Here is a 26131-nt window from a genome sequence, read left to right as displayed (position 1 = left end):
AGGCCAGGAGAGTCCTGACGAGCAGGGCAGGCCCCAGGAGGGAGAGGAGGCCCCCGTATCTCAGGTGGGGCGTCTACGGGGCACAGGCTCGCCTGGGGGCCTTCATCTCTAGAGACACAGGCTGGGGGGCAGAGTGGCCCACAAAACACCCCGGCGTTTTCCAAATGACACTGCAGGTGGCAAGCCTAAAGCCAGCAGGACGCTGCAGCCTGGAGCTGCAAGGCCGTTGTGTGCTTGCAGAAACCCAGGGGAGCCCCCTCCCGGGATGGAAGCCCCCCAGTCCAAGGAGCAGGCTCACCAGCTGCGTCTCGTCCTGGCACTTCTGCCTGACATCGCTCAGCATGTCCCGGAGTTTGGCCTTCTGCTGGTCCATCTCGTCGAGGCGGTCTTGTGCGTCTTGTTTCTGGGCTTCCAGCTCTTGCAAGCTGCTGGTTTCCCTGTCCAGGTCGTTCTGCAGCTCCTAAGGGTGAGTTGCGTGAACTGAGATCGGCTGGAGCAAGGCCAGGCCAAGAAAGCGCTGCCATGGCCCTGGCCCGAGCCCCGGAGCCGTCCTGCGGAGCTGCCTGGCTTGCCTGAGCCCAGGGCGGGCGCTGGGGGACCTGCCCCGGGCCGCACGGCAGGGAGCAGGGCGGCTCTGAGCCCAGGCAGCTGCCTGTCTGCACAGCCTCCACTCGTCCCTCCACCTCTGAGACGCACCGGCAGGAACACTCCAGAAGCCCCCGCTGAACTCAAACACACCAGGCTCAGGGGACAGAGGGCTCCTTCTAGGGAAAGTGGGCCGGGGCAGCCAGGGGCTGGGGAGGGGAGGGGCAGCAGCTGCTCCCGGGCACGGGGGCTCTTTATGGGGAGAAAAGAATGTTCTGGAATGAGACAGATGTGGAGGTAGTACAACACAGTGGACGTGCTGAATGTCACTAATTCACTCACTTTAAAATGGGTAGAATCGCAGATTTTATTTTACAGGGATTACGCCTCAACAGAAAAAGAGGCGCCGTTCGTGGTTAGAGGAAAAGTTACAAAACACCCTCTTTAAGCCCCCAGGAGTCGCCTTCTGCCAGCTGTGCCAACCTCCCCACCGAAGGGGCTTTTCCACTCTACGTCTAAGGGGCGCGTGTTCTCACCTGGACTTCGTTGGTTTTCTGTCTAATGGCCTCTTCCTTTTCTCTGATGTCCTGCTCCAGTGAGTATTTCTCTCTGAATGTTTGGAAAAGTTTCATTTCGTCAGTGGAGGGAGGAAGTGGACAAGTGAGTATGAGGTGTCCATAACCCCCACCCCGACTTTTCAGGACCCCATTCTGTGGTCCCCATGATCAACCCACCCTGGGTGACCCTCTCAGGGGGCTAAGGATGACCCCTGGTGCCCCACCCTTGTGACCCCATCTGCCCGTGTGTGGGAGGGGCCTGTGAGGATGCCGAGAGCCGCTCCCCCAATCTAAAAGCACGAGCCTCCCAGAAGCCAAGTTCTGCTGCACCTCGTGGCAGAAGAGGACACCGGAGGGACAGCAGGGAGGACTCGCCAGGCTGCTGGTGAATGCAGATGGGGATGCCACGTGGGAAAAACCTGAGCAGCCTCTGGCAGACAGCCAGCAAGGGAACAGGGGCCCGGATGCCAGGCTAAGGAGCCGGGCTCTGCCGACACCTTAACGGGGCCGTGCGAGGCCTGAGCCGAGAGCTGGGTGGCTCGTGACCCTCAGAGCCGTGAGCTGGAGCCTTGGGGCCGTTTCACGCTGCTGCATCCAGGAATGTCACAATAGGAAACTACTACGGCCTCCGAAGCCCCTGTTCACAGAGTGTGCAGTAAACACCGAGCGTGGCATGCTCAGCAGCACCCCTGCGGCATGGAGGAGCCTGGGACACTGCGGGAAGCCCCTGCCTCCGGGAGCCCCCAGGTCCCGGGGAGACATGTGTGGACAGACGGCCATGGAGAAAGGGCCGACGTGACAAGGAAGCGGAGTGTCCATGTAACAGGGAGGGCCGGAGGAGGAGTGTTCCAGACAAAGGGACAGCAAGGAAAGCTGGGCTGGGGAGCATGGGGCCAAGTGTGGAGAGGCCCGGGGGCCAAGGAGGCGGCGATGTGGAACGAGGGGCCCTGACCGCGTGGGGTGCCCAGCAGCTTCCCCCTGGGGCCGGCCTGTGCTGTCCACTGGGTGCTCCGTGGGGCTCAGCCTGTCCCCTCGGCCGGACCCCGGCTCCCCCAGACAGCTCCCAGCCTGCCTCCCCTCCTGGGCCCGAGCGGTGGCCTGAGACATGAACTCCAAGAGCCCAACAAACCCCGATGCCTGCCCGAGGGGACCCAGAGTGTCTACGCCAGAGAGCCCCCTGGGTCCCTGATCTGCACAGCAGCAACAGCGAGCCCCTCGAGGGTCTTCTTCCCACACGCCGAGGGACTAACCCCCAAGATACAACGCCCCCTCTAAGTACAACTTCAGAGGACCACCTTCAATTGCAGAAAGAGGGGGTTTTAGGGCCTTGCTGTCTTGCCTCCTGGAGGGACGGGACCCCCCCCCCCCACCTCCACCTGCAGCCTCTGCCTAGCACCCTGTGGTTTCTGTCCCGGCCCAGCTTTAGGGCTGCAGCATCCTTGTCTGGTTCTGTGGGCTGGTTTCTGGAAAACTCTGCCCCCGGGGCCACAGCAGAATTGGGGCCTCCATTTGAACTGTGCATGAAGGGGGGGTCCGACCTCAGGTACGGGACTGAGGCGAAGATGTAACCGGCCGCATATCAAACCACCTGTCCAGAGCCAAGGCTGGAAGACAGACAGAACACCAGGCCTCTAAAAATGGTGCCCGAGACCCTTCAGGCTGTGGGCGGGAACCACATGTGCTGGAGAAGCAAGAGCCGTCTGCGTTTTTGGTCACGTGTCCGACCCCCTCCAGCAGGGGGCAAAGCCTGAGGCCCTCCTGCTTTGCTCCAAAGCCACCAGCGCCGACTCCCACCCAGAGCCAAGGAGGAGGTGCCCGAAGGGGAAACAGCGATGGGCATGGGAAGGCCGAGGCCGGGAGCAGCTGGGGCGCTCTCGGACCTGGGCAGTTTACAGCCCACGAGACGCAGCTGCTTTTACCACAGGGGGACAAAAGTGACCGTGGCCGTGTTGAGGGAGCGCCTGCTGCGGCGGCTGAGTCAGGAGCCTACTGCTCGGTAAAGGCCCGGGACAGGGTGGCCTGAACACCGGGCCTGAGGCCACGGCGGCCCAGCCGGTAGGTTCTGGGCCAAAAAGGAACCAAACTGAGAGGGAAATACTCGAGCTCACTAAGCCGATTTAAAAACCGACAAGAAGGTGTAAAGAGAAGTGAGGCGGGCCACCGTGTGATAGTGTGGCTGGACCTCGAAGGCGTCACGGCGAGTAAAGTGAGCCAGCACAAGGACAGACACCGTACGGTCTCTACGTGAAATGCTGAGAATCAGCAAATGCACAGAGAGAGAGCAGAGGGGTGGCTGGCAGGGATGGGGTCACTGCTCACTGAGCGGGAGTTCCGGTTTGGGACGACGAGAAGAGTCTGGGAACGGACGGTGGTGATGGTTCCACAGTCTTGTCAACGGACTTAATGCCAAAGAATGGTCCACTCAAAATGGTGAAAATGACTCTTACGTTCTGTATATTTTACCACCCTGGAAAACAAAAAAACTCAAGAGCTGATGCCACTTGAGCTCTTCTGAATAAACTCAGAATTCTAACCATCCCTCTCTTGCACATTTCCCAGGCCCTGGCTAGTCCCAGTGAGGGCCCAGGAAGGAGCGAGCGCGGTCGGATCACGAAGGAAACGTTCCCCACACACCTCTGTAACTGCGAGATCTCCTGACTGATGTCATCAAGTTCTTTCACACCAGTAAACTCTCCGGACACAAGAGAAGTGGAACTTTCCTAGAATACAATGCAAATATGAAATTATTCATCATCAAACTGGCAAAACCACAGAGCAGTGATTAGAGGGTCTCAAAGTCCGGGAATGAAACAATCTTATCCTTAGCTCACAGGATGAGGTAGCAAACTGCCGACCGCCAGCCCGGGGAGCACTGGGGCCCGGCCCCCTCCTGGCCTCACCCGGGATGAGCCTGGGGAGCACTGGGGCCCGGCCTGGGGAGCACTGGGGTCCAGCCCCCTCCCGGCCTCACCCGGGATGAGCCCAGGGAGCACTGTGGCCTGCCCTGGGGAGCACTGGGGTCCCGGCCCCCTCCCCGGGTGGTCCTGCCCGGGCTGCCTCGGCTGGAGGACCGTGGGGCTGCGCGTGGGGCTCCCGTGCGGCCGCAGTGCCACCCCGTGGTGGTTGAGGGTGGCACCCCGTGGCAACTCACCGGGCCGGGTGTGCCGCGCTCCGAGGGCGGGACCATGTCGGGCGAGAGGAGCTGGGGGGGGTCGGCGCCGTGGCTGACCTTCTGCTGAATGAAATACATAGCTAACGCGAACTGGTCTTTGCTTAACTTCCCCATTTGCCTCGTATCTGCCAGAGCCCTGGAGAGACGAGGGACGTCAGTTACACACCACAGACGACTCCACCTGCCAGTGAGGATTGGGGCCCGGCACCCAGCACGCGGGGGACAGGGTGGGCTGCAGCTCCTTCTCTACGGAGCATCTAAACCACGGGCCTCAGGAACCCCAGGCCGGCGAGCAGCCCTCCTGGGTGAAGGGGCCCGTGGGGCACCCCCCAGAGCCCCAGGAGAGCATCCCAGCTGAGGGGGTGTCCAGGGGGGCTGCCGGAGCCAGAGGGAGGGATCCTCGCCCAGGATGGAGCCCCACAGAAGCCCCTGCCCACGCCTGGGAGCGCTGGTGGGTGACTGGGGCACAGCTGCTTCCTTCCCCCCCGAGGCTGCGTGCGCCACCCCCAGACAGGGCCCCCCACAACCCCGGGAGGTGGAAGTTGAAGCAGCACAGCCACGGCCCTGCTGTGGGCCCCGTTCTGGCGGTTTCCTACAGTGCAGACGGCGGCCTTCTGGTTGTGGGGATGTGGGGGGCTGTGCTGACACTACACGGAGCGGCTGGCAGCACAACCCGCCAAGGGGCAGAGCACAGCGACCCCGAGAGCCGGCAGGCGCTCCCCGACCAGCCTGGTGGAGGAGGAGGCCCTCTGGGGAAGGGGAGCTCAACCCGACAGCACTGCGATCGCCATGCCTGGGACACAGGTGTTCTCTCCACGCAGCCTGTCACTTCCCACCATGTCTACAGCTGCCGCAAAAGCCACACAACTTGTTTCTAATGCAACAACAGAGGTGGGGGTGTTTACACAGACCGAGACCCGACGTGGCCAGTGCGCGGAGAGCGGAACGTGGCGGAATGCAGCGAGCCCACTGAGTTTTGTGGATAAAGGCTGTTTGAAGGTAATTTACACGACTGCTACCCTGTGAGCTTCCTGATGACGCTCCAGCACAGCGCCGGGTGACGGGGTCTTGCTGCCGCCATTTCTTTCTGGTTTTCTGGCCGAGCCTGGGCCTGCCCTGGGCCCACGGCCCCTTCTCTGCGCCTGGCCGCCGCTCCAGGAGCCGCACGGGAGGGTTGGTCCCTGGGATGTCGGCGCTTGACTGACCCCAAACGCACAGATGAGGCCCCGGCTGCTTGTGGGCGCCTCCTTCACTGCTCCCCTCTCGCAGCCTCCTTCCCTCGGGTGCTCACGGCTGCTTCAGGGAGGCCACGGCCTCCTCCCCAGCCCCGTGCAGGTCAGCTGAGATGGCCATGCCGCTGTCCCTGGCCGTCTCCCTAGCTCCCTGCATGGGCGGCTTCACTTTTCCTCCTTCCGATCCAAGCGCGTTCCTGGCTGTGTTGTGTCTTCCACCTGTTGCCGCATGTCCAGGTTGGATGGATGCCGAGTGTCCCCTGCACTGACCCTCTGCCTTCCGCCTGAGGCATGACATCACCATCTGAGTCACCTGTCTGTCTGTTTCAGGGTGAAGAGGGCGTCCTCGCGATGAGGGGCTGCCAGGGACCGTCCCGACTGCCGTATGGGGCCTGGCTCCCCTGCTGAGTGTGCGCCATGCTGGTGAGTGACCCCTTTGGGAGGCACAGCCAGGAAGGACACCAAGTGTCCCCGGCATGTGGCTTTCACCACCTACTCGGGGACCCTCTCCAGGAGCAGACGAGGCTCTGGCTCCTGCTGCCTGCGGGAAGCCCTCCAGGCCCGGGGCTCTAAGGGGAAGCTGGGGAACGCTCCCCGCCACAGCCCACCGCCCTGGAGGAGAGGGGGGACACTCACAGGGGCTCACCCTCCACCCGGGGGTTGGTCTCTGACCTCCACAGAACACAGGGCTGCCGGAACCTTCCGGGCCTCTGCTACTCTCTGTACCCCAACGGCTGTGGAAGGAGCACAGCCGCCAGCAACCACTGATTCCGGCCCTTCAACAGATCAGCCGAGAGCTCACAGGAGGGACGATGGGGGCCCCCTGGCTAGGAGGGAGAGGGCTGCCGTCCCCCCGTGCCCCCCGCTCACCCCACCACCAGTGAGAGCCGAGACGGAGACGTGACGCCAGAGGGAGGTGCCAGCCCAGGCCCTGCGGCCGTCCCAGAGGCTGCGGAGCGGGGAGCCCCCCATGAGAGTCCGCCCAGCCGGGCCCCCGGCCCCCGCCCCGAGCACCGCCTTGCCCGCGCTCACCAGATGTGCGCCAGGAGGCTCTGGGAGAGGCCGGAGTGCATGAAGATCTCCTTCACCTCCTGGCCGCTCACGTAGCCATCCGCATCCAAGTCGGTCTTCAGGAAAATCTCATCGAAGCGCATCTTATCAGTCACCGGCACCACCCAACTCACCGAGGGCTGGAAGAAGTTTCCACACAGTCAGCCCCGAGCTTTTCTCAACCAGCAAACGGCAGGACCGCTGAAGGACTTCCACGCGTGCTTCAGCACAGAGGCCTCTGCGAGATCCTGGGCTGAGCAGACGGCACCTGCGGCCATGTGCCTCCCGCCCACCCGCCGCCCGGCTCCCCTTCAGCTCAGGCGAGAGGCAGAGACCCACTCGGCCTCCCACCCGCCTGCGGGGAGCGCCTGGCGCCCGTTCTGGAAGCACTGTCCACTGAACACCGGCCAGGGCCAGCCGCGTGCAGCCCTCCCCTGCACTGGCACCCCCTGCCCACCCCCAGGACACTGGACACCACCCTTCTTTGTCCCTGGCTCAGCTGCCCTGCAAGGGAGACGCTGTGACCTTCATCCCAGGGGCAACCTCCCTGAAAACAAGTCTCCGAGTCGAAACCCAAACTCAACCCAAGTGCCATTTGTGGAGGAAAACGACCGTCTCACTCCATGTTTCTGGACCGTGGCGTGGCCTGAGGCCAGCTTGCCTTCTCCCCACCACTGCCACGCACGCTGCCTGGCCCCAAGGTGAGCCACTCGCGTCCAAGCACGTGTCGGACCGTCTCAGTGGCGTCCCTTCCACGCAGGGTCCCTGGGCACCACCTCTGACCTCAGCAGTGGCATCTTTCCTGACATGTGAAACGCTGTCACACAGAGAGGTGGGGGCCCCAGGCGTAACCTCCCCCTCCCTGACCAGCCAGCGCGTGTTCCCGGAGTGTCCCCTAAGTGCCGGGTGTTGTCCTGGATGCTGAGGGGACAGCCGGGAACGACTCGTTCTCACAAACTGACGGGGGCGGGGCACACCCAATGCCTGATGAAACAGGTCAGGTGTCAGCCGTGTCCTGTGGAACCCTGAAAAGGAGAGTGGACCAGGGGCAGGGCCAGGCAGGCCGGTGCCCGCTCAGAGGACACGCCGGGCTCCTTTGAGGAGGGACCTCCTGGCAGGGGGACCAGCAAGGAGAGAGGCTGGCGGCTGGGGCAGGGCAGCGTGGGGAGGGCCGGAGGCAGGGCAGACCAACTTGCAAATGGCTGGGGTAGAGGGTTTGACACCCCTGCTTTGGGCAGAGCCTGGGGGACACCCCACCCCTGAACCCCTCACCTGCGCCGGCTTCAGGCTGCGCCTGGGGGACACCCCACCCCTGAACCCCTCACCTGCGCCGGCTTCAGGCTGCGCCTGGGGGACACCCCACCCCTGCGCCCCTCACCTGCGCCGGCTTCAGGCTGCGCCTGGGGGACACCCCACCCCTGCGCCCCTCACCTGCGCCGGCTTCAGGCTGCGCCTGGGGGACACCCCACCCCTGCGCCCCTCACCTGCGCCGGCTTCAGGCTGCGCCTGGGGGACACCCCACCCCTGCGCCCCTCACCTGCGCCGGCTTCAGGCTGCGCCTGGGGGACACCCCACCCCTGCGCCCCTCACCTGCGCCGGCTTCAGGCTGCGCCTGGGGGACACCCCACCCCTGCGCCCCTCACCTGCGCCGGCTTCAGGCTGCGCCTGGGGGACACCCCACCCCTGCGCCCCTCACCTGCGCCGGCTTCAGGCTGCGCCTGGGGGACACCCCACCCCTGCGCCCCTCACCTGCGCCGGCTTCAGGCTGCGCCTGGGGGACACCCCACCCCTGCGCCCCTCACCTGCGCCGGCTTCAGGCTGCGCCTGGGGGACACCCCACCCCTGCGCCCCTCACCTGCGCCGGCTTCAGGCTGCGCCTGGGGGACACCCCACCCCTGCGCCCCTCACCTGCGCCGGCTTCAGGCTGCGCCTGGGGGACACCCCACCCCTGCGCCCCTCACCTGCGCCGGCTTCAGGCTGCGCCTGGGGGACACCCCACCCCTGAGCCCCTCACCTGCGCTGGCTTCAGGCTGTGCCTGGGGGACAGGCTGCCGGTGCTGTTGAGGCTGCTGACGCTGCCGTGGGAGGGGGTGGAGCGCAGGCTGTCCCGGGGTGGGGGGCTGGCGGGCAGGACGGGCACGGCCCCCGGGAAGATGGTCCTCTTCCTCTTGGAGGGCGGGATGAGGGCCGGGGGCAGGACGGAGGGGACGGGCTCCTTCTCGAGGGCTCGGTACACCAGGTGCATGGCCTGCGAGTGCCAACGAGAGTGAGGCTCAGGCGCCGGGGGCCAGGGCTGGGCCCGGGGAGAACCCGGGAGGGCCGGTGGCACGCTCCTTTGGCCACTGCCAGGAGACAAGGGCTCTTTCTGGGGATGTTTCCAGCTCAAGAGAGTAAAGTAAATCTCTCCTCATCAGTTATCTTCCAGGCTTGAATTCCCGAGACACCTGCTCAACCACAGGAGTCTGAAGTAAGAGAAGAGTCCCCTCGGGGCAGACGCCACACGTGGCCCTTCCCCCAACGTGAGGGCCCCATGGCTCCTGTTCCCCAAATCTGAGAGAAAGCCTTGGAAGTCGCCTGTCCTCCAAGACACTTAGGAGACACAGAAAATGCCACAAATGGGCAAACTGGGCTGAAAACGGGCAGGGAGAGAAGGCAAACTCCGTCTAAAACAAGGACTAAAATCTTATTGCAGGTGGGAAGACGGCAGAGGAGGACGCTCCAGGAAGCAGTCCCACCGCCGAAACGATGACTGAACAGGCAGGAGCAGTCTGAGTCAACCATCTGGGAACTCTGGAGTCACGGGGGACACTGGGCAGCTCCCAGGGAAGAGCTGGAGGAAGGGGCTGGAGAACGGAGGTGACTGCGGTGAGCTGGCAGCGGGCACGGGACAGGCAGCAGCGGGGTCGGCAGCCGGGCTCCCAGGGCGACCCACTGGGGGGACCCGGGGCAGGGCAGGGGCTCCTCTCTGATCACTGGATCTGCTCGCTGGGGCCAGCTCCGAAGGCGGCTGCTGCCCCAACCTCCTCAGGAACGGCCGCAGAGGAGCCTTAAACACGGCGCACCTAGACACGCAGGTTTTTCTATTTTACACTTTCTGTTACCTGCTTGGGAGAAAAACTCGCTGGGAAAACATCCACACTGCTGGCCCCAGCCCTCAACAGCACAACAAAACACAAACAAAAAATCCTATTGTAGAGAGCAGGACGTTCGGCTTCCAAGCAGGGATCTCCGTCTCGTGCACGACCGGAAGAGTGAATTCAAAATGGGTGAGGATGAGAAGGGCAAGAAGATTTCTGTTCAGGAGTGTGCCCAGTGCCACGCCGTGGGAACGGGAGGCAAGCACAAGACTGGGCCAAACCTGCACGGTCTGTTTGGGCAGAAGGCAGGTCGGGGCCCTGGGTTCTCTCACACGGACGCAACAAGAACAAAGCCATCGCTTGGGAAGAGGAGACACTGAAGGAGTATTTGGAAAATCCCAAGAAGTACATCCCAGGAACAAAATGATCATTGCTGGCATTAAGAAGACTGATAGCTCATCTCAGAAAAGCTACTAATGAGTAATAGTTGGTCACTGAGTTATTTATTACAAAAAAGAAATGTCTTGTGACCTTTTTACAGGTACCATACTTAAACTGATCTCACACAGAATTCAGATCGTGAATGGCATAATTTTTCTTGGACAGTCCTGAGGTAAATAAACTCAGCTTCTAGTTAAATGAATATGATCAAGCTTTTCGAATTTTGATAGTAATTCTGGTTTGGCAAGTGTTATCACTATGTTCCCCTTCTAAAGGTTTAACTGGACTTGATGCTAGGTTGAATTAGTGCTGTTCAACTTTTCACAAAGACAAAGGTGAATGTCAACTCACAACCTATAGGGGATTGGTTTTATATTTAGAGTTATATAACTGGCTTTATGAATATATTTAAATACTAAGGAAACCCCTTCATTGTCTCATAGAACAGAGCAAGACTCACTTGGTTTCAGCTGGTGTTCATCAGCCTGTTTAAAATAAGCTAGCTATGTCCACTTTATCTTTCTGGTCTTAATTGTGTAAATCTAATTAAAATTCCCTGTATCTGAAAAGTTGCCTTTTAATTCAAAAAAGGCATTTTGGTGTGGTTTACGTATAATGCAAAATAAAGAATGCTGAACACTTCTCATATTTTATAGATGATCTATAAGGTTGGATGCTTTTTAAAAGCCAGTGCGACAAGATACAGTAGCAAGTTAAATTTTGCTTTTAAATTCTTTACTATTCAAGTCAGACTAAGTTGTAATTCAGGGCTGTCTTTAAACTGCTATTCAAAACCACATAAAATCATAGACCACTGAATTATGTGTGGTTGGTCATGATGTTTTTGCCAACTCATAAGGCTTTAGGTGGATGAGACGTTTGTAAATGTTGTAATCATAAGGCTTACGATGATTAAAAAAACACACAGACCATGAGAAAAAAATCCTATCAACCCCAGAGGAGTGGGGAAAGTCAATCTCCAGAGTTACAACAACATAATACTCAGAATATCCAGTTCTCAAAAATAACAAAAAAATTACAAAACACACAAAGAAACAGGACACTAGGGCCCATTCATAGGAAAAAAAGAATTTGCTAGAAACTAACCCAGAGGAAGTGTATCATACGTTGGAACTATTTATTGGTCCAAGACTTGAAGCCAACTGCTTTAAGTATGTGCAGTGAGTGCAAGGAATCCATGCACGAAGAACTAAAAGAAATTAGGAAAATGTTGTCTGAACAAAGTAAAGACAGAAATTATAAAAAAAGAACCAGAACTGGAGCTGCAAAGTACAGTCACTGAAATGAAAAACTCACAGCACAGACTCCAAAGCGGGCGCGAGCAGGCAGAAGGAAAACCCCGTGGACTCGAGAGTCAGGCAGCAGAAGCCAGAGCAGAAAGGAAAACTAACGGCGGAAAAGGAACCGAGCCTGGGGGCCTGGGGTCACCGCCAAGGGCACCCACATACGAACCACTGTAGTCCCAGAAGGTCAGAGGGAAACAAAGGGGCAGAAAAAGCATTTGGAGAAATGATGGCCAAAAACTTTCCAAATCTGATGAAAGACACGAACACACACATCCAGGAAGTGTGACGAACTCCCAGCGAGCGGGACACACCCTAAGAGATCCACGCCAGGGAAGCCCAGACCCGCAAAGATGAGGAGAGGATTCCGACGGCACCAGAAGGAAGCCACCTGTCCCACATGAGGGATCCCTGGTAAGATCAGTAGCTATTTCTCACCAGAAACCATGGAGCCGGAAGACAGTGGGATGGCACAATTAAAGACTTACGGGAAAACTGTCAACCAAGAATTCCATATCCAGGAAAATTAACCTTCAAACATGAAGGACAACGTGATTGGGAAAGTGATGTGGACCACACTCCCCTTTGTGCAGTGTATGGATGGTTAAGAAGAAAAACAGGGGCAAAAAGAAAAAAAAAAAACTAAAGGAAGAATGGGGGGGACAATTTGGGTGTTCTGTTTTTACTGGTTTTTTTAATTCTTGCTTTCACTTTTTCTGGTACAAGGAAAATGTTAAAAAAAATTGATCAGGGTGATGAATGAACAACTATATGATGGCAATGTGATCAATGGATTATATACTTTATACACTTTGGATGATGGTATGTGAATAAATCTTAATAAAAAAGAATGAAGTGAGTTCTGATACATGTTAAACATGGGTGAGCATTGAAAACATTATGATAAGTGATATAAACAAGGCACACAAGGATAAATATAGTATGACTTCACTGATATGAAATGTCTAGAATAAGCAAATTCATAGACAGAGAAAACAGAATAGAAGTTTCCAGGGACTAGGGGAGGGGGTGGAATGGGTGTTACTGCTTAATGATTACAGAAATTCTGTTTGGTATAAGTACAAAGTCTTGGTAATGTATCAGGATAATGCAGGACTATACTATGACTGTAATTAATTAATGTAACATTATTAATGCCACTGGAAGGCATACATAAAACGGATAAAATAATATTTTATTTTTAAAAAATGAAGGCAAGGTAGAAGACAGCGGCATAGAGAGGAGTGGAAGCTAGTTAGTCCCCCTGGAACAACTAATAAACAACCAGGAACAACTAGTAAATAGCCTGGAATAACTGCAGGGGGACAAATGTGACCATCCACCCATCATAAACCAACCTGAATTGGGAGGAATGCCTGAGATCTCAGCATAAAATCTGTAAGTAAAAACTGTGGATCCAAGCCGGGAGCCCCCTCCCCCCATGGGCCGAGCTGCAAAGCCTGCTGGTGCCAGAGAGAAGCTCTCTCTCGGCAAGCATATGTAGCTCAGCTGAGCTCCAACTGGCATTTTAAGTAACAAATGTGAACTGCTTGAGTCCAAAACAAGCAGACAGAGGTCTGGGTGATGACTGACCTTGGAGAGCCAGAGGGTGGCCGTGGACAGGCCCTGAGTGGGGCTTTCTGTCCCTGTTTCGGCTCAGTGGAGAAAGCCTCAGCCATTTTCAGTTCCCAGTGTTCTGACCCTGACAAGGGTGGAGATAGCACAGGCAGAGAAAGAGACCACTGAAAGGCTAATGACCTCCCCCTGGGAGGGTCTATCTTCCCTAAGAGGAAAAAGGGGTGGGGCCCAGCTCTACTACCCGCCTTCCATTCAGAATCAGACCCCAGAGCCTGGGGAAAACAGCCATGGTCATACCTCCCTACACCAGTCTGGAGTTACAGGCTGACAGGTGCCACCCACTGGGCAGAAAACCACAGTGACCTGAGGCATCACAGGGTGTACCAATCTTCTAAGACACACCCTCAGGGAAACCGGATGCTGAATATTTCTTCCTTCTGGGACCTGAGCCTGTTCTGGTCTGGGAAAACCTGATTGGGGTAACCAAGGAAACCATGCCTAGACAACAGAAAACTACAACCTACACTATGAAAAACAAGGTTATGGCCCAGTCAAAGGACAAACCTACACTTCAACTGAGATACAGGAATTTAAACAGCTAACACTAAATCAATTCAAAAAGCTTAGGGAAGATATGGCAAAAGAGATGGGGCATATAATGAAAACACTAGGCATACAAAAGGTAGAAATTAAAAGTTCGAAAAATCAACTGGCAGAATCTATGGAAATGAAAGGCACAACACAAGAGATGAAAGACACAATGGAAACATACAACAACAGATCTCAAGAGGCAGAAGAAAACACTCAGGAACTGGAGAACAAGGCACCTGAAAGCCTATACACAAAAGGACAGAGAAGAGAATGGCAAAATATGAGCAATGTCTCCAGGAACTTAAGGACAAAACGAAAATCAGGAATGTACATGGCATTGGTGTCCCAGGAGAAGAGAAGGGAAAAGGGGCAGAAGCAATAATAGAAGAAATAATCAATGAAAATTTCCCATCTCTTATGAAAGACATAAAACTATGGATCCAAGAAGGGCAGTGTACCCCAAACAGAATAGATCTGAATAGGCCTACGCCAAGACACTTAATATCAGATTATCAAATGTCAAAGATAAACAGAGATTCCTGAAAGCAGCAAGAGAAAAGCAATCCATCACATACAAAGGAAGCTTGATAAGACTGTGGGATTTCTCAATAGAAACCATGGAGGCAAGAAGGAAGTGGGGTGATATATTTAAGATACTGAAAGAGAAAAACCACCAACCAAGATCCTATATCCAGCAAAAATGTCCTTCAAATATGAGGGAGAGCTTAAAATATTCTCCGACAGACAATGAGAGAGTTTGTGAACAAGGTACCTGGTCTACAGGAAACACTAAAGGAAGCACTGCAGACAGAAAGGAAAAGAAAGGAGTGAAAGGTTTGGAAAACAATTTTGGGAGATAGCAGCACAGCAGTGTAAGTACACTGAACAAGGATGACTGTGAGCACGGCTCAAAGAGGAAGATTAGGACCATGTGGTCCTAACAAAAGACAAAGGATAAAGACTGGGACTGTGTAACTCAGGGAAACCTAGAGTGTTCAATGATTGTAATAAAAGGTACAAATATGTTTTCACTTGAGGTAGAACGAATGTCAAGGTGTTAAAATAGGGCAGGATTTGGGGGGAAAATCCAATCAACAAAAACTGAGACTATAATTAACAGAAACATTGTATTATGCTTCCTTTAATATAAAAAAGGCAATATACCAAAGCTAAGTGCATATGGGGGGATGGGAGAGAATGACATAGGGTCTGGGACTCCTGGCATTGGTGATGTTGTCTGATTCTTTATTCTACCTTAGTTTAATGCTATCTTTCCTTTTGTTGCTTTCTAGCTGACATGTTTTGTTTTGTTTTTTCTCTCGCTTTCTCTTTTCTTTTTCTTTTGTCTCTCTGCCTTCTTTGACTCTTCTTTTTTCTTTGTGGAAGAAATGGAGATGTCTTTATATAGATAGTGGCGATGGTGCTGAATACATAAATACATGACTATACAGGGAACCGACGATTGTTTACTTAGGATGGAATGAATGGTGTGTGAACAAAACCGTCTTAAAAAAAATGGGCTGATGAGGGCACTATATTGAGTGAAATAAGACAGACACAAAAGGACAAATATTGTATGGTTTCACTGATATGAACTAATCATAATATGTAAACTCACAGACATGAAATATAGGTTACCAGGATATAGAACGAGGCTAAAGAATGGGGAGCAGTCACTTATTATGAGCAGAATGTTCAACTAGGGTGAACTTAAATGTTTGGAAATGGACAGAGGTGAAGGTAGCACGTTGTGCGAATAACTAACAGTGCTGAGTGGTGTGTGAAGGTGGTGGAAAGGGGAAGCTCAGAGTCACATATGTCACCAGAAGGAAAGTTGGAGGTTAAAAGATGGGAATGTATAAAATAGTGAATCTTGTGGTAGACAATGTCCATGATTAACTGTACAAATATTAGAAATCTCTCTCATGAACTAGAACAAAAGTATGACACTATAACTACAAGGTAATAATAGAGGGATATATAGGGAAAAAAATATATGCCTAGTGCTAACTATGTACTACAGTTAGTAGTATTTTAACGTTCTTTCATCAACAGTTAACAAATGTACTATACCAAAACTATGAATCAATAATGGAGGGGGGGTGGTTAGGGGTACGGGAGGATTTGAGTTTCCTTTTTTTGTCTTTATTTCTTTTCCAGAGTAATGAAAATGTTCTAAAAATTGAAAAAAAAAATTAATTGTGGTGACGGATGCACAGCTGTATGATGGTACCACGGGCAACTGATCTTTGGATCTTTGGATAGCTGTATGGTATGTGAACAATCTCAATAAAAAATATATATATATAAAATGAAGGAGAAATGAAGACTTTTACAAATAAAAGCTGAAAGAGTTTGTTATGAGAAGACCTGCCCGAGAGAATTGCTATAGGGAGTCCTTCAGGCTGAAATAAAGGACACTAGACACTAACCTGAAAACAAAAGAGGAAATAAAGACACTGGTAAAGGTAACTACACAGGTATGTATAAAATCCTGTATTACCGTCCTACTGGTTTGTAAATGCTTCCCCCCCCCACCATGTAACTTAACAGACAAATGTGTAAAATAACATTTAAAAGCTATGTTAACGGGCAGACGAGAAAATAACAATACAAAGGGGGAGGGAGGCAGCTATGTCTGTACACGACTGAAACTAGGCTGGTACTAGTCAAAGTAGTTTGCTATTGGTTCAAGGAGTTCATGGTAATTACAAAGGTAACCGCTAAGAACACAACTAAAAAATACAGAGAAAAGGAAAGAAGGGAATCAAAATGACAAAAGACAAAAAAGGAACTAATTAAAAAAAAAAGGCAGTAATGGATTAATCGAGGAAGAGAAAACATAAAGACATAGAAAAAACAGCCAAATGGCAGAAGTAAATCCTCCGTTCTCAGTTACTACCTTAAATGCCAATGGATTAAAGTCCCCTATTATAAGGCAGACTGGATGAAAACGCATGTTCCTTCTCTCTGCTGTTTACAAGGAACTCATCATAGGTACAAAGACACAAAGAGGTCAAAAGGAAAATGGTGGAAAAAGAGATTCCATGCAAACGATAATCAAAAGTGAGCCAGACTGACTGTACTATTGTCAGACAAAGGAGAGTAGAAGTCAAAAAAGATTATAGGAGACAAAGAAAGACATTATACGTTGATAAAAGGTTCAATGTGGCAAGAAGAATTATAAACATATATGCACCTCAGAACAGAGCCCCAAAGTACATGAAGCAAAAATGGACAGAACGGAAGAGAGAACTAGATCCAACAATAGTTGGACACTTCAGCACACCACTTTCGATAACTGATAGAGCATCTAATTATGCCAGACCCAATGGGCATACACGGAACCCCACCCCAACAAGAGGTGTGCCGGTTTGAATGTATTATGTCCCCCAGAAAAAGCCATATTCTTTGGTGCAATCTTGTGGAGCAGACATAATAGTGGAGATTAAGTTGGAACGTTTGAATTAGGTTGTTTGCATGGAAATGTGCCCCACCCAACTGTGGACGATAACTGATGGGATATTTCCCTGGAGGCATGGCCCCACCCATTTGGGGTGGGCCTTGATCAGTGGAGCCATATAAATGAGCTGGCTCAAGGAGAGGAAACTGAGTGCAGCTGGGAGTGATGTTTTGAAGAGAAGCAAGCTTGCTAGAGAGGAACGTCCTGGGAGAAAGCCGTTTTGAGGCCAGGGCTTTGGAGCAGACGCCAGCTGCCTTCCTAGCTAGCAGAGGTTTTCCGGATGCCATTGGCCATCCTCCGGCGAAGGTACCCGATTGCTGAAGTGTTACCTTGGACGCTTTGTGGCCTTAAGACTGTAACTGTGTAGTGAAATAAACCCCCGTTTTATAAAAGCCTATCCATTTCTGGTATTTTGCATTCTGCAGCATTAGCAAACTAGAACAAGAGGCATACATGGAACCCCACCCCAAAAGAGCAGGGGACACATTCTTCTCAAGGGCATCTTCCAGGACAGACCATATGTTAGGCCACCAATCAAACCGTAATAAGTTTAAAAATACTGAAATCATACAAAGTATCTTCTTGGACCACAATGCAATAAAGCTAGAAATCAACAACAGAAGGAAAACTGGAAAATTTACAAATACGGGAAAATCAAACAACATATGAAACAACCAATGGGACAAAGAAGTCACAAGGGAAACTGGGAAATATCTTGAGACAATGAAAATGAAAACACAACCTACCAAAACTTGTGGGATACAGCAAAGGCAGTGCTCAGAGGGAAATTTATAGCCCTAAATGTCCACATTAAAAAAGAACGCTCACATATCAACAACCTAACTTCACATCCAAAGCACCAAAACAAGAGAAAACTAAACCCAAAGTTAGTAGAAAGAAAGAAACAGTGACGATTAGGACAGAGATAAACGAAACAGGAAACAGAAAAACAACAGAGCGAATCTACAAAACAAAATGTTGGTTTCTCGAAAAGACCAATAAAATCAACAAACCTTTAGCCTGACTGACAAAGAAAAGGAGAGAGAGGACACAATAAACTAAAATCGGGGAAGAAAATTGGGACATTACCACTGACCTTCTAGAAATAAATAGGATTATAGGAGGGTATCATGAACACTTACATGCCAACAAATTAGAAAACCTAGATGAAATGGACAAATTCTTGGAAACATACGAACTACCTCATCTGACTCAAGAAGAAAGAGAACATCTCAGCAGACCTCTAACAAGAGATTGAATCAGTAATCAAGAACCTCCCAAAAAAGAAAAGTCTAGAAGCAAATGGCTTCACTGCTGAATTCTACCAAATATTTAAAGAAGATTTAACATCAATCCTTCCAAAACTCTTCCAAAAACGAAAGAGGACGGAGCACTTCCCAACCCCTTCTATGAAGCCAGCATTACCCTGACACCAAAGCCAGATAAAGATGGCACAAGAAAGAAAATTACCAACCAATATCCCCTATGAATACAGATGCAAAAATTCTTGACAAAGTACTGGTAAACCAAATCCAATGGTACAGTAAAAGAATTACACACCACGACCCAGTGGGATTTAATCCAGGAATGTAAGGATGGTTCGACAAGAATATCAACGTAGCACACCACATTAACAGAAGGAAGGAAAACACTTCACGGTCATCCTACCTGATGCAGAAAAGGCATCTGACAACATCAACATCCTTCATGATAGAAACACTCAGAAAACTAAGACTAGAAGGGAACGTGTTCAACATTATAATGGATATTTATGAAAACCCACAACAGATATCATACTCGGTGAAACGCTGAAAGCTTCCCCTAAGATCAGGAAGAAGACAGTCAACAATGTGCTGGAAGGTCTAGCCAGAGGAATTAGGCAAGAGAAAGAAATAAAACACATCCAGACTGGAAAGGATTAAGTCAAATTACCCCTCTTTGCAGATGACATGATTCTACATATAGAAAATCCCAAAGAATCCACAACTAGGCCACTTGAACTAATAAATGAGTTCAGCAAAATTGCAGATTCAAGGTAAATATGCAGAAGTCACTGGGTTCCCACACACCAGTAAAGAGCAATCTGAAAAGGAAATCAAGAAAATAATTCCATTTATAATAGCATCTAAAAGAACAGCATACCTTGGAATAAATTTAACCAAGGAGGTAAAAGACTTGAATGCTGAAAACTACAAAACATTGCTGAAAGAAATTAAGGAAGACCTAAATAATGGGAAGCTGTCCCGTGTTCATGGATCAGAAGTCACAATGTTGTTGGCTGTCTGTACTGCCTCTGCCCAAAGCAATCTAGAAATTCAACGCCGTTCCCATCAAAATTCCAGCAGACTTTTTTGCAGAAATGGAAAAGCTGATCCTTAAATTCAGATGGAATTGCAAGGGGCTCTGAAAAGCCAAAACAACCTTGAAAAAGAAGCACAGAATTGGGGGACTCACACTTCCTGATTTCAAACCTTAATTCACCGCTACAAGAATTCGGCAAGTGTGGGGCTGGCATCAGGACTGACATGGAGACCAAAGGAGTAGAACTAAGAGTCCAGAGATAAATCCGCACGTCTGTGGCCAGTTGATTTTCCACAAGGGAGCCAGGCCTGGTCAGTGGAGAAGGAAGAGTCTCCAGAAGCGCTGCTGGATGACCAGAAACCCACACGCAAAAGAAGGAATCTGGAGACCGGCCTCTCACCATATACAAAAGTTAATTCAAAATGGATCGAAGACCTAAACAAAGAGCTAAATCTACTGAACTCCTAAAAGAAAACATAGGGATATATGACGGTTTCTTAGGCTTTGCACCAAAAGCACAAGCAACTAAAGAAAAACTAGATAAATGGGACTTCATCAAAATTAGAAAGTTTTACGTATCAAAGGACATTATCAGGAAAGTAAAAAAAACAACTGACAGAATTAGGAGAGAATATTTGGAGACTACATATCTGAGAAGAGTTTAATATCCAGCAGGTATAAAGAACTCCGACAACTCTACAACAGAAAGACAAACTCAATTAAAAATGGCCCAAGGCTCCCGAGGAACTAGGGAGAAGTACAGAAGTGTTGGACGTCCCACCTGGGTTGTTGCTGATGTTCTCACAAACACTGAGGACTGATAGTTCAGTAGGCCGAGCCCTCGATCTTGGGGTTTGCCCTTGTGAAGCTCCTTACTGCAGAAGAGAGGCTAAACCTGCTCATAATTGTGCCTAAGAGTCTCCCCCTGAGTGCCTCTTTGTTGCTCAGATGTGGCCTCTCTCTCTATAGCTAAGCCACCTCGGCAGGTGAACTCACTGCCCTCCCTGCTACATGGGACCTGACTCCCAGGGGTGTAAATCTCCCTGGCAACGCAGAGCATGACTCCCAGGGATGAATCTGGACCTAACATCGTGGGATTGAGGACCTGACATCGTGGGATTGAGAACATCTTCTTGACCAAAAGGGGGATGCGAGATGAAACGAAATACAGCTTCAGTGGCTGAGAGATTTCAAATGGAGTCGAGAGGTCACTCTGGAGGATATTCTCACACACTATATAGGTATCATTTTTAGGTTTTAGTGTATTGGAATAGCTAGAAGGAAATACCTGAAACTGCCGATCTGCAACCTAATAGCCTTGATTCTTGAAGACGATTGTAGGACTATGTAGCTTACATGGTGTGAATGGGTAATTGTGAAAACCTCAAATAATATGAGTGAATGGGAGTATGGGATGTTTTGTGTGTTCATTTTTAGTTTTACTTTTACTTTTTTATTTTAATTTTTTTGGAGTAATGAATATGTTCAAGGGATGATTGTGATGAACGCATGACTACGTGATGATACTGTGAACAAATGACTGTCCACTGTGGATGACTGTATAGTTTATGAATGTATCTCAATAAAACTGCTTTTTAAAAAAGTGGCCCAAGGATTTGAATAGACATTTCTCCAAAGGCCAATAAGTATTTGAAAACACCCTCCACAGCATTAGCCATCAGTGAAATGCAAATTAAAATGACCACTTCACACCCACTGGGATGGCTATTGTTAATAAACGGAAAATAACAAGGGCTGGCAAAGAAACAGGAATCTCGAGTGCTGCTAGTGGGGAGCCCAACCAAAACATGGGCCAGCCGGCAGAAAGCGAAACAGAATTACCTACCATACGCATGGAAATTCCACTCCCAGGCATGAACCCAAACCATGGAAAACAGGGCTCAGACAGACACTCGCAAACCAACGTTCATCGTGGGGTCAGCGTTAACTCGCAAGAGCCAAAACGCAACTCAAACCCACGTGTCCATCAACAGATGACAGGAAAACAAAATGTGTAATACACACGTGCCGGAACGTTTTCCAGCCGTGAAAGGTGGCAGCGTCGGCCCACACTCCCACCTGGAGGAACCAGGAGGACACCACACCGCAATGAGAGGCCAGACACAAACAGGTGAACAGCTGATTTCACTTATGTCAAATACTGAGAAGAAGCAAATTCATGAAGACAGAAAGCAGAAGAGTGGTAAGCAGGGGAGGCAGGAGGGGGACGGCCGAGTTCTTGCTAAATGAGGCGGCGTTTGGATTTGGGATGAGGAAAGCCATTGGGAAATAGTGGTGAAGGTCACACAGCCAGTCAGCAAACAACTGTCCACTCGAAATGGTGAAAAGGGTTTCATGTGACATTTACTTTACCACTACTAGAAGTAAACTGTTTTTTAAAATAATAAAATAAATTTTTTTGAAAAGGGAAAAACCAGTCAGGGGATGCAAAAGAGTTCTCGGTCCCACTGCCACTTTTCTCCCAGTCCCGGAGGACGCCGTGGAACGAGTAAATGGAGGGCCCGTGCCCAGACCCCGAGCCGCCCCCAGGTGTGACCTACCACGGCAAACTCGTCCCGGTCCAGCTGTCCGTCCCTGTCAATGTCGCTGAGGTCCCAGACCTGCAGGCGAGATGGCAAGGGTTACAGGGACAGCGGGCACAGGCCCAGGGGACCACGGGTGCAGCACAGAGCAGCACCGGGTGCCCAGGGAAACCACCGTCAGGAAAGCACCGCAGCCCATCGCAGAGGCCCCCCAGGACGTGCCACGTTAACGTTCACTTTCTTTGACGGATGCACATGGTTTTACTCACGACCAAGGCCACCCCGTAGGCCACCCTGACTTCTTTATTTCCCACACAGAAATCAGACATGGAGGGGGCGGCTCTCATTTCGGCCCAGCTGCTGCACCCCTCACGAGCCTGCCCCAGCTCTCCAGGGGCCTGGCCATTGCCTCCAGGTCAGGGCTACAGGCACCCCAAGGACGGGGCGGGCAGGTGCTGGTCTCGACACGGGGGAGGCTTAGCACTGGCTTCCAGGCCCACCGCCTGACTCAACGGGGCCCTGGGCTGCACCAGACGCGGGGGCCCCTCCATGATCTCCACACACCCCCCACTTGCTCGCACTTTAGCCCAGCTGCCCTCCCCGCCCCGGGCAGCTGCAAAGCCCTGGGACCCAGTGGTGTGAGCCCCCCAGCGTCTGGGAACCCTGGCTGCTCGCAGGCCTCTTGGGCACACGTTTGCCACTGGGGGTGCAGGTGCTGGGTGCTTTTCTCCTGGCCAAGGCGCCGAAGAGTGACTTTCCCAGAGAACCAGCAGGAGAGCTGGGGGGCAGGACGCGGCCGGGCCCCCTGCCCCCAGCCCACCCTCCTGCCCAGGGCTTCCTGCCTCAGCCTGGTGGGTGTAGGGCCGGGACTGTTCTCTGGGGCAGGGCCGTCCTGAGCACTCCCGGCCTCCACCCTCTCCCTGATGCCGGCACCATCCCCCCCGGCCGTCTCCAGACGCTGTCCCATGTGCCCCGGCTGGCCAGGCTGCTCCAGCCCCTGGGCCTCTGCTTCCCGCACTCAGCCACCCGCCAGCCTCACCCTGGAGGGCGTCCCTGGGGTGCCACCCTGAGGGCCCTGACTGGTCTGCTCCTGCCCAGGCAGGTCTGGGTGGGTCAGGCGCCTTCCCCTCTGGGGTCAGCAGAGTGAGGGACCCCAAGGAGCAAAATCAGCCTGCACTCTCACCCCTCTCCGCCCCTGCTCGCCAGACCACCCAGGCAACGTCCTGCCTGCTTGCAAGGCCCCCGTGTCCTTGTCCACACCTCACAGGGTGGTGGCAGGGAGCCAATGCGTGTGTGGAGAGCTCCAGAACAGCTCCTGACCCATCAAGCCTCCAGATGGTAAACTTCAGACTGATAACCTTTACAGGTACGTTTGACCCTTGAGGGTGGGAACAAATCGCAGCTTGCTTCCACGTGCCCCCAGGGCTCAGCACAGGGTCTGGCACAAAGTGGGCTCTGGAAGAGGCTTACTGGACATCTGGATACGTGCAGGTATGTGCACAAGAGGGTGGACAGGTGCATGGGTGGACAAGGGACAGGTGCACGGTGGATGGATGGATAGGTACACAGTAAAAAGGTGGACAGGTGCTTGGGTAGACAGGTGTATGGTGGAGAGGTGAACAAGTACTTGGGTGGACGGGTGCATGGTAGACAGGTGCACAGTGGAGGGGTGGACAGGTGTATAGTGGACAGGTGCATGGTGGACAGGTGAATGGTGGAGGGGTGCACAAATGTTCAGGTGGACAGGTGCACAGGTAAGAGAGGAAGACAGGTACACAGTGGAGAGGTGTATGAGTCTTGGGTGAACAGGTACATGGTGGACAGGTGCACAGTGGAGAGGTGGACAGGTGCACGGTAGACAGGTACATGGTGGAGGGGTGGACAGGTGCACTGTGGAGGGGTGGACAGGTGCATGGTAGACAGGTGCACAGTGGGGAAGTGGACAGGTGCTCAGGTAGACAGGTGCACGGTGGAGAGGTGGACATGTGCACAGGTGGACAGGCAGACAGGTGCCCAGATTTACAGGTGCAGAGACATGTGGGACGTGCGTACACAGGTGGACATACGGATAGGTGGAGGGACAGAGGCAGGGACAGGTGAGAAGTGACCATGGGCTACAAGGGCTGGTGCCAGGCAGATCTGCAGAGCCCCTCACCACCACAGCCCCCTGTGACCAAGCACACTCTGCCACAGTCAGTCTGCTCCGGCTGCCCTGCCCGGGCTCCCCAGCAGCCTGCCTTTGCACACCTCATTGCCAGGTATTTGCAGACACTGCGGGTGAAGGCCAGCCCTGCGCAGGGACGGCCAACACCTCCTCCTGTGTCTACACGCCTTGTAAAGGTGGCGATGATTGGGTGGAGCCACATCCCAGGGCTCCGTCTACACCACGCCCTGGTCAAGAGGAGGAAGGAATTTGGGAGATCCCCTTCCTTAGCTGCCTCACTTCCTCCCCTCAGGTACCCCCAAAAGGGTTCAGCGTCCACAAAGGTACCTGCAGGTCACAAAGGGCATAAACCCGGGTCCTCTCGGGGAAGCAGAGGGGGCCTGACCGCACCTTTCGCCAAGGTTCCGCCCAAGGTCACCAGCCGGGCCCCAGGACAGCAGGAGTCAGGCTCAGGCCTCCCACGCTGGGGCTGGAATGTCCGCCTGCCCCAAGACAACACCCCCCCCAGACAGATGCCATCAACCGTCACCGCCAAACCCAGAGCAAGAGACCCGCACACAGAGAAGACACACGGAGCTGAACACACGGGACCAGGGCACACACCTCCGTTACAGGGGGAAAGACAGGACAGAATGCTCTGGCAAAAGAGCCTGCATTTAATGGAAACAAAACAGAAGGCTCTCTTCAGAAAAGGAAATGCATAAACTGTTCCTAAATGCTCAGCTGAAAGTACCTTTACTGTAAGCTTGATAGGCAGAAAAAATTCAATTAAAACCATGAAAGAAACAGAAACACCGCCATCCACTTGCACACTCACACTGAGCGCGACGGCGAGGCGAAGAACCCGGCCTGGGTTTGCAGAGACGGGGTTCAGGTCCCTGCTCTGCCCGGACCTCTGAGCTTGACACCGGCTCCCTCCCTGCAGGCTGGCGGGCAGGCCGGAGCCTCCCCAGGACAGCCCCCCCAGGGCAGCCCACACCCAGGCCTTGAGAGACCTCTCGGGAAGCCCCTTCACGGGGCAGGGTCCTACCCACAGCAGGAGCTCTGAGAGGGTCCCTGAGGTGGACGGAAGGTGACAACCAGGCCCACAGGTCGGGGTCACTCACCCTGCCCAGGACGTCGAGAGGCAGCTTTGAGTTCATCAGGACTGGCTTGACTTTGTCTCCGGAGAGCAAACCATTTATGGGTAAAAGGCTTTCAAATATCCCATCAAATTTTGCTTTTTCTTCCACCTAGTTGGAAAGAAATAGTCAGAGTAAGAAGAAAGACACTAAACTGAGTTCCGACCCGATGCTGCACGGCAACGGCGCTGGGGTGAACTTTCCCTCGCCCCGAAAGCCAGGGCCGGCGACAGTGGCAGCCACGCGGGCTCCAGCAGGGAGCCAAGACCCGGGAGGAAACAACCCTGGTGACCCCGTGGCCAAGGTGAACGAGAGGGAGCGAGAGTGCGAGAGAGGGCCCGGCCCTGCCTCGCCTGCCGCCACAACCTCCACCCACGTGGAGCGGGGCCTAACGCTAGGCTGCCTTTTCAGTGAGAAGGTTCTGCTACCTGCGTCCAAGAAACCTGCCAAGACAAGAAGGCCGACGTGTGAACCCATCTCAGTTCTTAGAGCAAAGAGCTCAGACCATGCATAAGTAGAGACACAACTCAAAGTGCTAGAGAACTAAGTAGAAACATAAACCAGGGAATTTAGCAACTGAGGACCAAAAGCAAGTTGAAGCACAAGAAGTCCTCTGGGTCCAACAATAAAAAACAAGTAGCTCCACAGGGACAGAGTGAAGGTGCCAGAAGCTTTTACGATGCAGAGGTGGCCACTGCCGTCCTGAAATACAAACTGCAGCAAAGCACCAGGTGCTGGGAGTGAGGGGGTCTGGGCAGCCTCTCCTGGCCACCACCAGAGACTCAGAGCTCCCAGAGGTCCTAAGAGAAAGCTGAGGCTACGCTGTGTCTGTGCACAGCGGCCAGGTGCCGGAGCCAGCAGGAGCACCGAGGAGACGGCCTCGAGGACAGAAATGGGATTGTGAGCGCTTTCCCACCCCGAAACATAGGACTCGCTTACTCAAAGGTGTCCA

At 52.8% G+C, this 26131-nt stretch overlaps 2 protein-coding genes across 20 annotated transcripts in view; one reads left to right on the top strand and one right to left on the bottom strand.

Annotated features, from left to right (window-relative positions):
- EPS15L1 (epidermal growth factor receptor pathway substrate 15 like 1) overlaps positions 1-26131 on the bottom strand; it is an 87477-nt gene that overhangs the window by 38645 nt on the left and 22701 nt on the right. For all 11 annotated transcript variants that reach the window (XR_005214169.1, XR_005214168.1, XM_037818222.1 and 8 more), the window contains 8 exons: positions 25165-25290; positions 21913-21972; positions 8611-8844; positions 6579-6736; positions 4294-4450; positions 3777-3862; positions 1122-1194; positions 299-460 (listed from right to left, as the gene is read on the bottom strand). Coding sequence is in view for 9 of the 11 variants with exons in the window: in XM_037818222.1 (XP_037674150.1) it covers positions 299-460; positions 1122-1194; positions 3777-3862; positions 4294-4450; positions 6579-6736; positions 8611-8844; positions 21913-21972; positions 25165-25290 (1056 nt within the window). In the remaining 2 variants the exon portion in view is untranslated. The remainder of the gene's footprint in view (positions 1-298; positions 461-1121; positions 1195-3776; positions 3863-4293; positions 4451-6578; positions 6737-8610; positions 8845-21912; positions 21973-25164; positions 25291-26131) is intronic.
- Positions 1914-15792, top strand: LOC119520411 (vegetative cell wall protein gp1-like). 9 transcript variants are annotated; one of them, XR_005214173.1, is made up of 4 exons: positions 2425-5313; positions 5877-7297; positions 9011-9461; positions 15748-15792. XR_005214173.1 is itself a non-coding variant. In XM_037818232.1 (2 exons), exon 2 carries the CDS (start codon positions 7795-7797, stop codon positions 8599-8601), a length of 807 nt encoding a protein of 268 aa, XP_037674160.1. In that variant the 5' UTR covers positions 1914-5313; positions 5877-7794; the 3' UTR covers positions 8602-8735. The 9 variants fall into 9 exon arrangements, 2 of the variants coding, with proteins under 2 accessions (XP_037674160.1, XP_037674161.1); XR_005214172.1 differs by lacking the exon at positions 15748-15792 and having other exon boundaries at positions 2425-3981; positions 4447-5313; positions 9011-12084; XR_005214177.1 differs by lacking the exon at positions 15748-15792 and having other exon boundaries at positions 2426-5313; positions 5877-5969; positions 6227-7297; positions 9011-12084.

Source organism: Choloepus didactylus, chromosome 25, assembly GCF_015220235.1.
Source record: "Choloepus didactylus isolate mChoDid1 chromosome 25, mChoDid1.pri, whole genome shotgun sequence".
Taxonomy (NCBI): Eukaryota; Metazoa; Chordata; class Mammalia; order Pilosa; family Megalonychidae; genus Choloepus; species Choloepus didactylus.
Note: the sequence above shows the minus strand (reverse complement) of the source record. Positions and strands in the feature narration are given on the sequence as shown.